Genomic DNA, 15,226 nt, shown 5'->3' with positions numbered 1-15,226 from the left:
AACAAAAATTGATTCCCACTCTGTTCTAATTTCTTTTAATGTAGGAAATATTTTGTGTGAGTCCATTACGGAAGCAAATGCTTATAGCCTATTATTTATTCAGCAGATGAGAGACACAGAGCCACATATTTGAGAGTAGGATGACTGGGGAAAGCAGAGCATGGGTCGTGGAGTGGGACAGCAGCCACCTGGCACACTCAGTGTGGCTTGAAGCTTAGAACGTGGACTTGGCAGAAGCCAAGTGCAGTGTGAGGACCCAGGAGCTTTCCCCAGTGCCAGAGTGCCTCCATCCTCTGCCTGTAGAACAAGCACAGTCTTGCTGGAGACGCTTGCTTTTTCAGTGGTGTCCTTACTGAGAATTTCCTCTTGGCACCTACCAGACATCCAGTTGCAACTTGCCTCGTGTATCCACTCTAATACTAATGGCGAGAATAAGCTAATTTCTTTGTGGTTTAGGCCTGATTTTAATTGATTGTGATACCAATGAAGTCTCAGGAAGCCTGTTATCCTAAAGAAATTAAACTCACGTGCAGGCTGAAACAGCCCATTGAACAGGAAGAAGAGCTCCCCATCTGACAAGAGTCTCTTTATTGTCTTGCAGAGATCAGGAATGGAAACCTCAAGGCCATTCTAGGCCTCTTCTTCAGCCTCTCCCGATACAAGCAGCAGCAGCAGCAGCCCCAGAAGCAGCACCTCTCCTCACCTCTGCCGCCCGCTGTGTCCCTGGTGGCTGGGGCCCCCTCCCAGTGCCAGGCTGGCACTCCTCAGCAGCATGTGCCAGCCGCTCCCCAAGCCCCGTGCCAGCCTCACCAGCCTGCGCCACATCAGCAGTCAAAAGCACAAGCTGAAATGCAGTCCAGGTGGGGCTCCTTGCCAACTGATGGTTTTGATTTTTAGGCACCTGCCTCCACCCAGACCAATCTCTAGGCTATCCTGTATGGGTTTTTCATTTGCACTTCTTCAGTGCTGAGAGCTATTGGTGGTTAGTGGGGAGTTAGCATGGCCTTGAAATGGATGCAGTGAGGAGCCCTTCTTGTGTCTGGCGGAGATGTATACTTTTATAGGTCAGAATTGCCAGCAGCCAGAGCTAATTAGCTGCTCTTGCTATTACTCTGGACTATTATACACATGCTCATAGGCAATAAACAGCCCCTAAAATAAACTTCAAACCCCTTTCGTGTGTTTGCCTACAAGCCAAATGTTCAATATTATACATGAGAGTAGTTTTATTTAGTGGAGGTAAAAGTTCTAGTCCATTGGATGCCTCTCCTTCACCAGAACAGAAATATAGAGGGCACCGAAGAAAGGTGGCAAAGGAGGCAGCCATCCGTCTTGAGCAGGGCAGCATTGCCTAATGGGAGCAATTGCCATTAAATGTGACTGTGTTGTGTTGAACTAAGATGGGAAGAGTCCCACCATGTAGGAGTGATCTGCAGTGTTAGGGCCTGGATTTTGTTCCCAGAGAGACATGTTTGCCAGTCAGACTCACCAGGTACAAGCCGATTGCTTCTGTAGTTACCATCTACTGTGCTACAATGGAATAGTTGCATGTCTAAACAACTCTGCAAAATACCACCCTGTAAAACTTTTGTCTGAATGGCAGTAAAAACAGGAAGATTTTTTTTTTATTGCATTTTAGGTTTTGGGGTACATGTGAAGAACATGCAAGATTGTTGCATAGGTGCATACGTGGCAATGTGATTTGCTGCCTTCCTCCCCTTCACCTGTATCTGGCATTTCTAAAAACAGGAAGATTTTAGGAACTAGAAGATTTTTGACTCGAGGTCAAGTTCTGCAGAAAAGTTCATACTGTTTTCTTTTAAGCCAGAAGTCTTCAGCTATAAACCCTAAATGTCACTGATCAGATTGATTGCTTGAATTCATCCAGTGTGTGCTGAAGAGTAATGGCCTTTTCTTTCCATTCTCCCAAAGCACCAGGATTAATAATGGTAAGGCTTCTTACACACCTTGATATACCTTTTATTACTCATTGTAGTTGGGCAGAGCACAAAGCTGCTCAAACACAGCTGTTGCCTTATAGACAGTTACAGCCTTCTTTTTTTCTCATGAGAAGTTGTTTTCCAATTGTGATGGTGTTAAAAACAGCAGTGATGGGTGCAATGTAAATCAGGCCCCCTAATTAATTATCTAATTATATCCAGTTTGCATTATGGAAATTTGTGGGATGGGAGAGATGCCTGGACTAGCAATGAGGAACAGACAGCTTAGCAGCCTGTTGCGAAACCCTTCCCTGGAGAACTGCCCGAGTGGGAGTCACTCCCAGTCAGAGCTTCCCTGATGGACATGGATGATTGAAATGATCAGGCATCATTTCCCAAACTGCATTCTGCAGAGTGCTTATTCCCTGGGATGTTAACTTGGGTCATATTGCAGGAGATGAGTTGTGTGGGGGAAAATATTGGAAGATAATTTGGGTTAAATTGTTATATGGCTGTTATCGTAGGTCTACTCAGATCCTTGAACCTGCCAATATGCATCTGTTAATTTAATTGATATTAAGCCTCCCATGTGCCAGGCACTGTTCTAGGCCCTTGGGAGTCAAAAATGAATGGGATTGCCATGGTGCCTGCTATCTCATGCTCCTAGAGTAGACAGGCACAGAAGCACATGAACAGGGAAGGAGGCTATCAGATAGTGATCAGTACTATAATAAGATGATGGGAGTCAGAGGGGCTGGGTTGCTAATTTAGTTTTGGTTGACAGAAAATCTCCCTTGGGACATGAAAAGTAAGCTTGGTGTGTTAGAAGAGCATAAACAAGGCTGTTACAGCTTAGTAGGGGAGGAGAGGGACCAGTGATGAGGTAGTTTGGAAGGAGAGAGGGCTGCTACCATTTATGTGGATGACAGGGAGACCTGTGGTCCCTGGAGTTGTGCATTGCTATGGCACTCAGGACCCATCATAGAGTACCAGCTAAACTGGATAGGGTTTGGACTGCATTCTAAGGGTGACAGGAAGCCATGGGAAGTCTTAAAGTAGTAGAAAGAGTTGATCTGATTGGCAGTTTTAAAAATTCACCTTTGCTTCTCTTTGGAGGATGAGACTGTGGAAGACAAGAATGGAAGGAAGGACCCCAGTTGAGAGGACTTTGCAATACTATAGATGAGTTGTGTCAAGGTAATAGAAGCAGAAATGGAGATGGACCAATTCTGAATCCTTAGGGAGTTGAGCTAAGAGGCCTGCAAACAGATTAACTCTCTGGAGTGATGGAAAGAGAGGAATAACAGATAAAGCCTAGATTCCTGGTTTGAACAGTTAAGTAAGTGGTGGTATTATTCTTTGAGATGTGGAAGCCCAGGAGAGCAGGTATGTATTATGGATGTTCAGACAGGTGGTGACACAGAAAGGAGCATTCTACAAACTTGGCAACAGCATTCTTCTTATTTTATAGAGCATTTCACTCTAAGGAACATGTATTAAGAAATACTGGCTTGTGTCACTGAGCTTTGCTGGCCTGAGGCATCCATTTCCATAGTAGGTGTTTGTTTTCTTAAAATAACCAGATATTCCAGTCAGAGCACCCATCTCCCAGTAAGCCAAAACATCCTAGTATTGATGAGTGCTTTACCTGAAGAAGAGCCAAACTTACTTGAGTCAGATTTTTACATTCATTTATTCCAGCTACAAAGTGTCCTGCCATCATGGTCCCCTGACCCTACAGTGGTGACACGGACTGGGCTTTGGAGTTGCTGTATATCCTCACTCACCCCTTCATTTTACCTGGGTTGGGTTACTTCTGCAGGAGGCTGGTTTTATTCACTGGATCCTGATACTTTTACTTCCAAAGTATCAGGTAGTTTTACTTCCAAAGGATAATCTTGTTCTCAAGGTCTAAGGATATGTTATTCCCACACCAACACTCTGGCTATAAACTTAAGAATGATAAAATTACGTCAGTGGCTCAGTCTCCAAATTCTATCTTTGATGAGCAAAATTCCAAGGGCAGTGGTTTGGACCCTTGATTATTAATGTCAAATGTTGATGCAAACCCCCACATGCCAGGTTTTGTTTTTCTGTTAGAACTCTGCCTAAAAACTATTTTGAAGCTGTCTAGGTTCAGCACCCCTGAGGGGTAGAAGCACTAAAACTTCGACAACTTTCCATGAAGTTTGCTAGTAAAGGAGTTATGGAAGTTGGCAAAGAAAAGTCTGAGACACTGGCTTGAAGGAATCAGAGCAAATCCTCCATGACAGCCTCATAGAGGTTTACTTTGCTTCTTTGCTTCAGCTCATCTCACAACTGACTTGGTGGCCAAGAACGTAATCCACATTTCACCGTGTGAAATTCTTCCCTGGTCCAGAGTCCAGGAGAGGAGCATAGTCTCCAGGACTTCCTTTTTTCTCCATCTGTTTCTACACAGATAATCAGTATTCAGTTACTAAGGAATAATCCAGAAAATGACTTTATTTTTTTCTCCATTCTCCCCTCTCTCTTCACTGCGTAAAGTAAAACCAACAAATTATTTCTCACCTCAGATCCTTTTATGAACATGATACAGGATGTATGAATGCAAGAAAGATAAAGATTTCTATTGTTAAAGCAGTAAATAAGTTTAACTTTTTCCTTTATTAAGCCTAACTAAAATTCTTCATATGTACCGATTTATAGTACAAGAAAAACAAAATCTATTGATTTTAACAAGCATTAAATGTTCATTTCTAAAGCATTAAAAGCAAAAATTCCCAAGACCAGCAACATCTGGGTGTAGAATTGCAAAAATCTGTCCCCTTGTTTTGGGTCACCTTTGTGGGATACTGACGATATTATCTGAAAAGCATCCAAATAGAGCAAGCATGTGAAATAGAAACATCTCAGTACTTTAGAAAGGCATAAAGTTTATTTACTTGTTACGGACCCCATGCCTTAAGGCCTTATTTTAAGAATAAGGCCTGAAGACAAGAAAGACATTCAATGTTTAAAGAAACACACACAGGCATACATACCCACAAGCATTCTTAGATAATCTTAAAAGCAGTTTCTTCACATTGGAAATCTATCAAATGAGTAAAGTGAGACCTAGAAAGAAAGCTGCATGTCATAGAAAACAGTGGGCAATGGGAAAATACAGCAGCATCCCCATTGTCAGAAGACTCTTAGGATTTGTGTGTCTAATGTGTCTTCTCTCTCCTCACTCAGCTCTTCCACTTTTTTCTTTCCTATCATGCAGTGCGTCATCCAAGGACTCATCTCAAAGCAAAATCATCCGCTTCACTCTGGGTCAGAAAAAGATATCTAGGTTAGACTTTCTCTGTGTCCTGCAAAGCATGGTTTAATCCCAACCCACTGTTCCATTGTTCCCTCTGCTCTGGCTGAGTTTCCCTTTGATCCTCTCCCCATTTCATGTTTGCAGTTCCAGAAAACTAAACGTGCTTTGGCTAATGGTCCGATGATGCAGAGTTTTGAAAGTGACCATGGGATTGTTGCGAGTGTGTGCGGGGGGAGTGACAGAGTGCAAGTGAGATTGAGGTGCACATGACGTTTTACATTTTCTTGACTTTTGGCTTTGACGGCTTTGTCATCAAAATCCATTCTGATTTAGGTAAAGGTGAGTTTCTAGATAGTTTTATAGTGGTTTTATGATGAGTTTGCTCCCTGCTTCGTCCTGGCCCTAATCCTACCTCACCTGCATCTCATTTATGTGTGTTGTGCTTTGTGTTGTTGCTAAAATTACTAATGTGGGTTTGGTTTACTCTTGAGTTATAAAGACCTGAACATGAATCCATATTGGGCAGAGGACACAATTCAGCAAGGCAGCTATGTCTCATTTTGTTTCTGGATGCTCTTAGGCACCATGGAGACTGCCTCCATTCCCTGAAAAATAGAAAATAGTCTTGCTCATGAGCTAGTTCTCTTAATTCAGACTTTGATCTGTCCACTGCCTCCTGTGAGGACCCATTCTGTGGTATGGCAAAAGCCAGTTACACCACGTTGCATCATTATATCTACTGTTATTTTAAAAGTATCAACAGCTAACATTTATTGAATGCACAAGTTCAAATGTGTCATCTTATATAATCCTCACTCCAGGCTTCATGAGGTAGGTCATATTATTATCCCCATTTCACAGATGAGGAAACTAATATTTAGGAAGTTAGGTCGTTGTGCCCAAGGTCACACACATAAAAAAGTGGACGAACCAGGATTTGAATACAGGTGGTCTAACTCAGAACCGTCATTATAACCACAGTGCTACCCTCTCCTCCCCCTCCTTCAATTCTGGTATCTCTGTGGTTGTTGAGGCTGCTTTTTAATATCTTATGTTTCAACCACTGCTCTTGGCTTTTTCTCTCACACTGCCCTTGTAGCAGCCTGACAGAAATTGCTGCTGGGGTAGAATCTCCTCCTTATTATGACCGGTATTTATTTTTCATTGAATTCTTATTTAAGGGGATGGGAAATCCATATTCATATCTGTCTTCATTTATCACAAATACATCCTGAATAACTGCTCGCTTGCTGCCCCATGTGTTAGGGACCTCTAGGTGCCTTTCCTAGCCAGAGTTTTCTTTTCTCTTTTTTTCTTTTGTTTTCTTTTCTGAGACAGGGTCTCGCTCACTCTGTCGCCCAGGCTGGAGTGCAGTGATATGGTCATGGCTCACTGCAGCCTTGACTTGCTGGGCTCAAGCAATCCTCCCATATATCTAGGACTACAGGCACATGCCTCCACACCCAGCTAATTTTTTTTTTTTTTTTTTTTGGTAGAGGTGGGGTCTCCCAATGTTACCCAGGCTGGTCTCCAACTCCTGGGCTCAAGCAATCCTCCTGCCTTGGCCTCCCAGGGCCCTGGGATTACAAGTGTGAGCCACTGCTTTGCCCAGCCTAGAATTTGGTTTTCTAAAGTGCTTACACTTAGGGAGACCCAGCTCAGGCTCTGCCTGGCTGGTGAGGGAGAAACCATATAGCAGTGTGCTTCTCCATAGAGCAAGTCAGCACATTACCCAGACTCGGTGGAGGGGGACCGGAGGGAACCTAGTTTGTCACTGCTTCTGGTAGCCATGGACAAAGTAGCTGCTTTCCCTGACAAAGAACACCAAGCCCAAGTCAGAACAGACCCCCACTGCTCTGACAAACTGGTCCTTTCCCAGTTAAATTGAATGTCACACAAATGCACGTACATAGGAAAGGAAAGGGGAGGGATGAGCTGGAAGGAAACGTGAAATCTAGTGCCTGTTCCCACGATGTGCTCAGTCCTGTAGGGTAGAGAAGACAGGAGCTAGCTGGGGAAATAATCTAATTGGAAGCACATGCCCATCCCGTGAATGATTTGTTATCAGACCCAGATACTGGAAGGAGGCAGTGGGAAGAGAGGAAGCACTGGAAGATGAGAGCGTGTCAACCCTGCCCTGAGACTGGGCTGGGCACAGTGCTTCTGGGTTTACCCTAAGCCATGATGTGGCTTTCCCTTAGTGTCATATCCCCCACTTAAGGTTTCTTTGAGATGCATTTTTGTCTCTGCCAAGGCCAATGAAGGGATGGTTCCTTGTTTCAAATGAAGCCTTTGAAGGCTCTTTCTTGCCTTCTCTACACCCCCACCACCAGCCTTGAGCAGGATCCTATGAAGAATTTTAGCTGATCAGATACCACTAAGCGCAGCAGTAAAGTTTGGTTGCCAAAAGAAGCAGCCCTATCCCTTCTGGCAGAGTGAGCCACCTCCCCCAGAGCTCTGGAAATAGGTCTTTTGTTGGAGACCAAACACTGATGGAACACCTGCCACACCCAGCACCTTGATGGGCACCAGGGGTATTGAGAAGGATGAGAAGCCTCACCTTGAATCTGGATGTGGGGAAGGGGCGTATGAAGGCAATCGATACAAGGGTGAAAGCTCTCCGTTTATTTCTGCCTTTGACCACTCTTATTGCCACCTGGCCTCCCTGGTGAGCCCAGGGAGGCTTATTTTACCTGCAGGAGGCAGAGAAACATAGTGGCTAAGAGGTGCCATTAAACCTAAGTGAAGGCCCATCCTTACCACTTACTGTTGCTGTTACCTGGGCAAATGATTTGATCACTATGAGCCTGGGTTTCCTTATTGGTCAAATGGGGTAATCTTGCCTGGCTCACAGCATTATGAGGCTTAAATAAAGTCATTTAATTAATATATAAATAATAATGAATTAATAAAGTCATTCCTTAGCACCTGACATATAATCAGTGCAGATATGGCAGTGTTGGTATTTTGGGTTCATCTGGGCCAGGTAAGGCAACCAGGCTGCCTCTAGAAAGTCCCATAGAATTGATCTGTATGCAACTATCCTGTGGAAAAGAGGCAGTGGACTTAATAGTTTGGTCCTCTCTGCCCAGCTGCTGGGCTGAAAAACAGATGCCATGGAAATGAGAGATTTAGTATTTAATCATCTTGCCTGGCAAAAAGCATCTCTGATTCTGACCGCCCCCCACAAACCCCTGCATGTGCACACAAGCTGCCATCCTTCCTGGGAGGGGTCATCCTCTGCTCCCAGCCTTTGAAGTGGTTTTAGGGGAAAGAACTGCTTTTTTTTTTTTTTTGCCACCGGCACGTACATCGCATGGAGCAGAGGAGCTGGGATGCACTCATAGCTTCCATGCTGGGAATGACAGTTTTACCGCCCTCCTTACTTGGCTCTGCACACATTGGAGAAATTGACCATGGCTCTAACAACAGCAGGATTGTTCCCCCACCTCTTACGCAACGTCCCTTAAGCTTAATATTTAAAAAACCCAACATGTATATGTTTCAAAGAACCCATCTGTGTTCTCTGTTATTTGTAACTGTGTTCGGACCTAGAGTGATTATGAGAGGTCAAGTTCCTCTTGGGAAGGAGCTGTTGGGACTTTGAGGTGCTGTGAGGGAGCAGGGTTGACCTGCCATGCTCCCCTCTCCCTGCGCTGCCTCAGTGAGACAGGCCCAGCAGGCAGCATCTGTTGTGATACCTGCAGCTGTTCCACAGGAGCTAAGACCTAGCTCTTCAGCAAACAGGGATTCTAATGCTCCAGATGGCAGATGCTTCCAGAGTGGAGGTTGATAGACACTCCCATGATACACAAGGATGTTAACAATAATGAATTTCAAAATGTTAGCTAGAGGCCTCGGATCTGCGCCACTGGTAAACCAGGAGGTACTCTGCTTTTCAACTCTACCTGCACTCTCAGCCTCCTTAGTTAACACCGCATCCCTGGAGGGCAGGACCAAGTCCAGGCCCCGTGGTGTGACATACAAGGCCTTCCCTTCCACGCCCTGCTTGCTTCTCTAGCCTCGTTTCCTCCCACTCTGTCCCTGGAGTCCCAGCACACGCCAGCTGTTTCTTTCCTCTGTACTTTCTACAGGGTTTCCCTCAGAGTGGCATGCTCTGCCGCCTGCTTTCCCATCCTCTACTCACATTCCCACTCAGCATGCCGGGGTCTTTTACACACAGCCTTTCCTTTTACACACAGCCTTTGCTCTGGGGTCTTTTACACACAGCCTTTCCTGATCATCTCACAACCTCCAAGATCTTCATTTCCTTCTCTGAATACCTTCTGAACTTCACGTATTTTATCAATACATGTGTAATCTAGATGTCAGCTGAGGTCAACTGTTCCCTTGAGATCTGGGTAAGATTGAGCATTCTAGCTCTGCCTCTTTCAGTCTGTAGAAAGTCCAGTGGCCTCCCAGCTTTGCTCAGGTGCCTCCGGTTCTTGTGGTCACCTTTGGCTTTGAAATCCTGCACTTAAACTCCTGCACTTAAAAGTTCAGTCTGAATTAGTTCTGTTTGTGGATGTACTCATCATCCCAAGAGATATTTTGGTTCCCCCCGTATGAATCCAGGCTTAGCATTTTTTCTTTCTTCCCAGTCACCACACAGTCATTATGGCCTTTGTCAGTGAACCAAATTTTGTTGAAAATGTCAGACGGAGGGGGCTTACTTTGGAGCAAGCAATGGTCTGAGCCCATTTACAATAGAACCTAATTGTTAAACTAGAGTCAACATAGATTCTCTCTGCATGGTGGGAAAAAGTACGTGGTCTCCATCCAGTTTTCTGATTTAGTCGAGTGCAGGTTGCTTTCCTGACTAGGATGTGGAGGCGATAGTGGTTAGGGGTGGACAGGAGCTGACTTGAGCGTTGTTGTGGCTTTTGACAGCTGTATGTAAACTGTTCTCCCTTTGCCATGTCAGCTGTGCTCACAGCCCTCAAGAACGCCTTCTCCATGTCCCAGAAGGCTTGGCACAATGCTGCAGCCGTTTGAACAACATGCTTCTTCCATCAAAAGAGCACCTAGCCACTGACTCAGTGAAAAGAATCTGACCATGACAACCCAAGGGAAACCCAGAACTGTCTGAGTTATTCCAAAACCAGGGATGTTTCATCCCAGAGAGTGGAGCCCACAGACACTCCAAGTCTAAGACCTCAGTCAGCCACAGATACTTGGATTGAGTAGTTTCTCTTCTGAAATGTTCTTAGGGAGATGATGAGCCCTGCTTGCCAAAGCCTATCTTGTGTCTTTGAAAATGTTTATCTCAGACTCTTGTATATTGATTTTTGTCCAACTCTCTCTGACACTTTAAACTTGACTCATCTATTTTCTTCTTGATTTATCCGATTCTTTCTTGTGCCATGGCATGTTTCTTTTATGCCAGTGTCCAATCCCTTCATGTACCTGTGTTCAGTGGAAAAGATGAGAAAGGAAATTCACATGCACTGGCCGGACATTAAGCCATTTCAGATTTACAGTTGTACCCAATGGTATAGCTGTTAACTATTGGGTGTAACTGTAAATCATTATTCATCATTATTCCAAAGTTACAGGTAAGGAATATGAATCTCAGAGAAGTTATGAGACTGCTCCAATGTCTTGTGTGTGGAAAAGCCTGTATCCTATCCATTACACCATGCTGCCTCGCAGAGGACCATACTGCCTACCTGATTCAAGATCGTGTGTTTCCCATCCTGTGCTTTGATTGCCTGCCTCTATAAAGTCCTTATCCTGTCCTAAAAATCTGCTGTGGTTCAGCCTAGGGTCAGCACAATGGGGGCTCTCCAGCAACTCTGAAAGGAATGCATCTATGCATCTTCTCCTTCTTCATTGCTTTTTGCTTCCCTGCTCTTTGCAAATTCCGCACTTGCAAAGAGCAGTAGAAAGCTGTGACCTGCCTTCCCCTACACCACTTAATACCATTGCTGTGACATCATCTTGGAACAAGTCCGTAATCCTTTTCTAGGCCTATCTGTGGGCATAATGATTCCCGAAGACTGTGTCTGGTTTAAAAAGTCCAGCCCAAGGGAGGCCCAGATCGTCACCTGCAGAAGCTCTTCCACTGGATGTGAGTAATCAGATAACACTGACTTGAAGGACTTGCAGAACATTGTTTGCATTGGAAGCAGAACCAAGAGGTACTAAGATCTCACTTTTGGACCTCCTTGGCCAGATGTGCTAGCCACATCTGGTCCCCAAACACAGGCACTGGCACTGCTAGTATTTTGTACTCTATTCTGTGCCTGTCTTTGTGGAGTGAATGTTCTCTCCAAACAAGATGGGGTAAATTAACCAAGGGGCAAATCCTCACAGCGCAGTGGGAAGTGATTCTCACTGCAACGTGTTGGGGGAAGAGCTAACCCCCTTCCTTCTCTCCCAGCTCCCAGTCAGGGAATTGAGCCAGCTTCTTCTTAACTGTATAAATTTTACAGTCCCTCACACCAGCTCATGTTCTCTGTTTACCCTACAACCAGCTTTCTTGCTCAGCCAACAAGAAAAAGTTTAAAGTGATTGCTTGCTTATATCTAAAATGCTTCCAGACTGTAGACTTCTTTGGTGCTTACAGGTTTGCATGGAAAGAAAAGGCTGAAAGCTTTATGAGTTGAAAATTCAGACTTATCACTAGATCTAATGCTAGTCAGCTGAGGTTCCAGTGGCTTTTAAACACAGCTAAGTGGATTTTAGCTGAAAGATACAACTAAACATTTCATCATTTATTCATCTTTCAACTTTAATTATTGGAAACAGCCTGCTTAGTAATTCCCTGGACTAAAATTCTGATTTGAGGAGTCTTACCATTAACTCTTTGGTAAATGGACCATAGTATCTTTAGACACATTATGGAGAAGTCTGGTGACTTTATTTCCCAAACCACCCAAAATGAGGTGTTTTATTTAAAGGGAGAGTGTGTGTTTGCCTTTAGGCTAACAAATTTCTGGCAGTTTTACAGAAAGAATTTATGATGTTATCCATCTACTGTGCAGAGAAGTTGCACTTTAGCCTCAAAGTAATGCCTGTGGAGACAGGTTGTCAGGTGTTGAAGGAAAATGTATGTGTGGACAAGTGTTTCCAACTAACTTTAAGTTTTCATCGCAAGTATGTTGGGTTCTGAGTGGTAGCAATTCACTTTCTCACCATTATAAATTGGCTTTTTCTTGATACTTACAACCCCAGATTATGGCAAACAGTTTTTATACCTATCAGAAGAGATGCACACACAAGGTTAACAGTTTAGAGTCCTCCAAGGCCTCTATGTTCCATGCTGATAGAATTAGAAATAACAAGTCGGGGGCGGTGGCTTATACCTGTAATCCCAGCACTTTGGGAGGCTGAGGCGGGCAGATTACCTGAGGTCAGGAGTTCGAAACCAGCCTGACCAATGTGGTGAAACCCCGTCTTTAAAAAAAACAAAGAAACAACAACAAAAAAAACAAAGACAATAACAGGCCTTTCCCAAAACAAACCTCCTAAAAAAAAAGAAAAAAGAAAAAAAAAGAAATAACATGGTTTCATCCTACTAAAAAACAAAAATACTTATCCCAGAGGGGGAAAAAAATGAACTTCATATATATATATATATATATATATATATATGAATATATATATATATATATATATATTTTTTTTTTTTTTTTTTTTTGAGATGGAGTTTCACTCTTGTCACCCAGGCTGGAGTGCAATGGTGCAATCTCAACTCATTGCAACTCCCCATCCCGGGTTCAAGTCATTCTCCTGCCTCAGCCTCTCAAGTAGCTGGGATTATAGGTGCCCTCCACTATGCCTGTACAGATGGGATTTTACCATGTTGAACTTTGAATTTTTAATCGACAAACATATTTCTTCCTCAAAATTTTTCTCTCTGCTCAAAGGAAAACTTCACATTTTGCTGTTGGACTTTGCTGGGGTCATTACCTGCCTGCATGTTTGTAATGGTTCCACCAAGTTCTTTGACTGGAAACCTCTTCACAATGTCTTGGATAGCTTCTTTTACCTCCTGCATGGTGCAGTTCCTTCTTCCCACACACTGAGACTGAATGCATTATCCTGTTGCTTTTGTGTTTTAGACTTCCAGGTCCTACCGCGAGGGTATCCGCTGCAGGCAGTGAGGCCAAAACACGCGGAGGGTCAGCTACTGCTAACAACCGGCGCAGCCAGAGCTTTAACAACTATGACAAATCCAAACCCATCACCTCCCCACCCCCACCGCCAAGCAGCCACGAGAAAGGTGAGTCACCTTGTTGAGGGGCCTTTTGGCATCTTCCTTCAGAGCACATCTATCTAGTTCCTTTGGGTGAATTTGGTTGGGGTCCTGGGGAGGGGTTGCATTTGCGGTAAAAATGGGTTACAAGGACATATTTGGCAGGCAGGAACTTTACTAGCCAGAGGCATTAATAAAGTGGGGAAAATATTGTTACATTCACCAGCAAAAATAATGTGCTATCTTTCTTTGGGTGGGGGCCCACAGACACCTGGCTATGGATAGAAGAAATACAGCATTTGGAATTTGAAAATACATTTTCATAGAATATGTTCCATATATTAAGCAGTTTTTCAGAAATGCAAGCTTCTTGGAGCATGCATTTTGTGAACTGTGATAAGCTTTTTTATCCATCAGAAATAATGTGAGGGGAGTTAGGAACAAGAGGTTTTTCACCCTTTGAAAAAATCAGGAATGTGGATTGGCTCATTGAAGATCTTGGCTACATATAAGGAGTAGACAGCATTGCTCTAGGAGTTGTGATGTAACTTTTGCCATAAAAGGATATGAATTTTTTTTTTCTTTTTACTCTACGCAGTACTGAGTTTTTAGGATGGAGATAAATGGTGAACAGCCCTGTGAGGTTCTGAGGTAGTTTCAAAGATTATTCAAAAAGAAGTAGAGCCTTCCTTCATTCCTTCTAGGCAAAATAGTCTAGACATCTTTGGGAAACATGTTCTGGTCTCCTGGAAGCATTTCCTACCTGGCGTTATGGAAGCTTCCTGGGGCTGTCTAGATGGTGTTTCTCTATTTCCAGGAAACTGCCCCCTCACTCCCTAAAGTGCCCCAAGAGCATGGGCAGCCCTCCTACTGTGAATGAGCTTGAAACCTCTGCCATCCTCTCCTCTAACTCAGGGTCACTTGATTCAGTGGAACTGAGTTCCCCCAAGTGTTTGCTATTCACTTTATCTTTTCCTCCCCATATATGAAGGAAATGTATACAGGGCTGACAGATGTGTATGGAAAAAGGTTTCCCAGCCAAGGCACTGGGAACTCTGCAAATGGCACTAAAGCCATAACCAGAATGTCTCAACCCCTCAAGACTTTGTCATCCAGCCCTTAGTTTCTACCTCAAGCAACCATTTTTACTCTTCTTCTCTCTCTTTTTTCCCTGTCTTCCTCTTTTCTCTCCCACTTCCCTTTTCTTCACCATACTCATGTGTTTTTTAAGTGTGCTTAGATTACAAAAATAATATGTGCTTGTAAAATGGTACAAGTATCAGATAAAAGTTTTCCTACATATGCTCCCTAGAGTACAAATATGCACCATTCTATATGTATCCATCCAGAACTTTCACAATGCATTTATATGTATATATGTATGTAATGGAAAGGTTTGTGTTTTTACATTGATGTGTGTAAGCTAAACTTTTTGAGTACCTACCATGTGCCTCATTTTATCCCCATTTTACAAAAGATGAAACTAAAGCAAAGAAAGGTTAAGTACTTGCTGAAGTCACATCAGAGATAGTGATAGATGGAGTTGGATTTGAACCCAGGGACTTCGGTTTCAGAACCATGATTAATATCGTGCTTCCCCTGGAAGTGGCAAACAAATGCTTGAAGCTTTGCCTGTTGAGGGCTAGTTGGTTGGCACATGAGGAGAGAGTTGGGAAGAGGTTAGGAAAAACTTGTGCTGGGCCTCTCCTCAATCTGCCCTTGCCCCATGGTTATTTGGGGAGAAGCTATCATAAGCAGTCTGAAAGATGGATATGAGATCCAAGTCCAAAAAATGGTGAA

General features: G+C 43.7%; 1 protein-coding gene across 3 annotated transcripts in view; it reads left to right on the top strand.

Moving 5' to 3' along the window:
- Nucleotides 1–15,226, top strand: part of NAV2 (neuron navigator 2) — a 769,613-nt gene that overhangs the window by 522,461 nt on the left and 231,926 nt on the right. For 2 of the 3 annotated variants that reach the window (XM_012456498.2, XM_012456497.2), the window contains 2 exons: nucleotides 602–860; nucleotides 13,293–13,453. In XM_012456498.2, coding sequence (XP_012311921.2) covers nucleotides 602–860; nucleotides 13,293–13,453 — 420 coding nt within the window. Of the gene's footprint in view, nucleotides 1–601; nucleotides 861–5,187; nucleotides 5,257–13,292; nucleotides 13,454–15,226 lie in introns of all 3 variants that reach the window. The other variant, XM_012456495.2, reaches the window with a different exon arrangement.

This window comes from Aotus nancymaae, unplaced genomic scaffold, assembly GCF_030222135.1.
Source record: "Aotus nancymaae isolate 86718 unplaced genomic scaffold, 86718_ANA_hifiasm-v0.15.2.pri h1tg000059l, whole genome shotgun sequence".
Classification (NCBI taxonomy): Eukaryota; Metazoa; Chordata; class Mammalia; order Primates; family Aotidae; genus Aotus; species Aotus nancymaae.
Note: the sequence above shows the minus strand (reverse complement) of the source record. Positions and strands in the feature narration are given on the sequence as shown.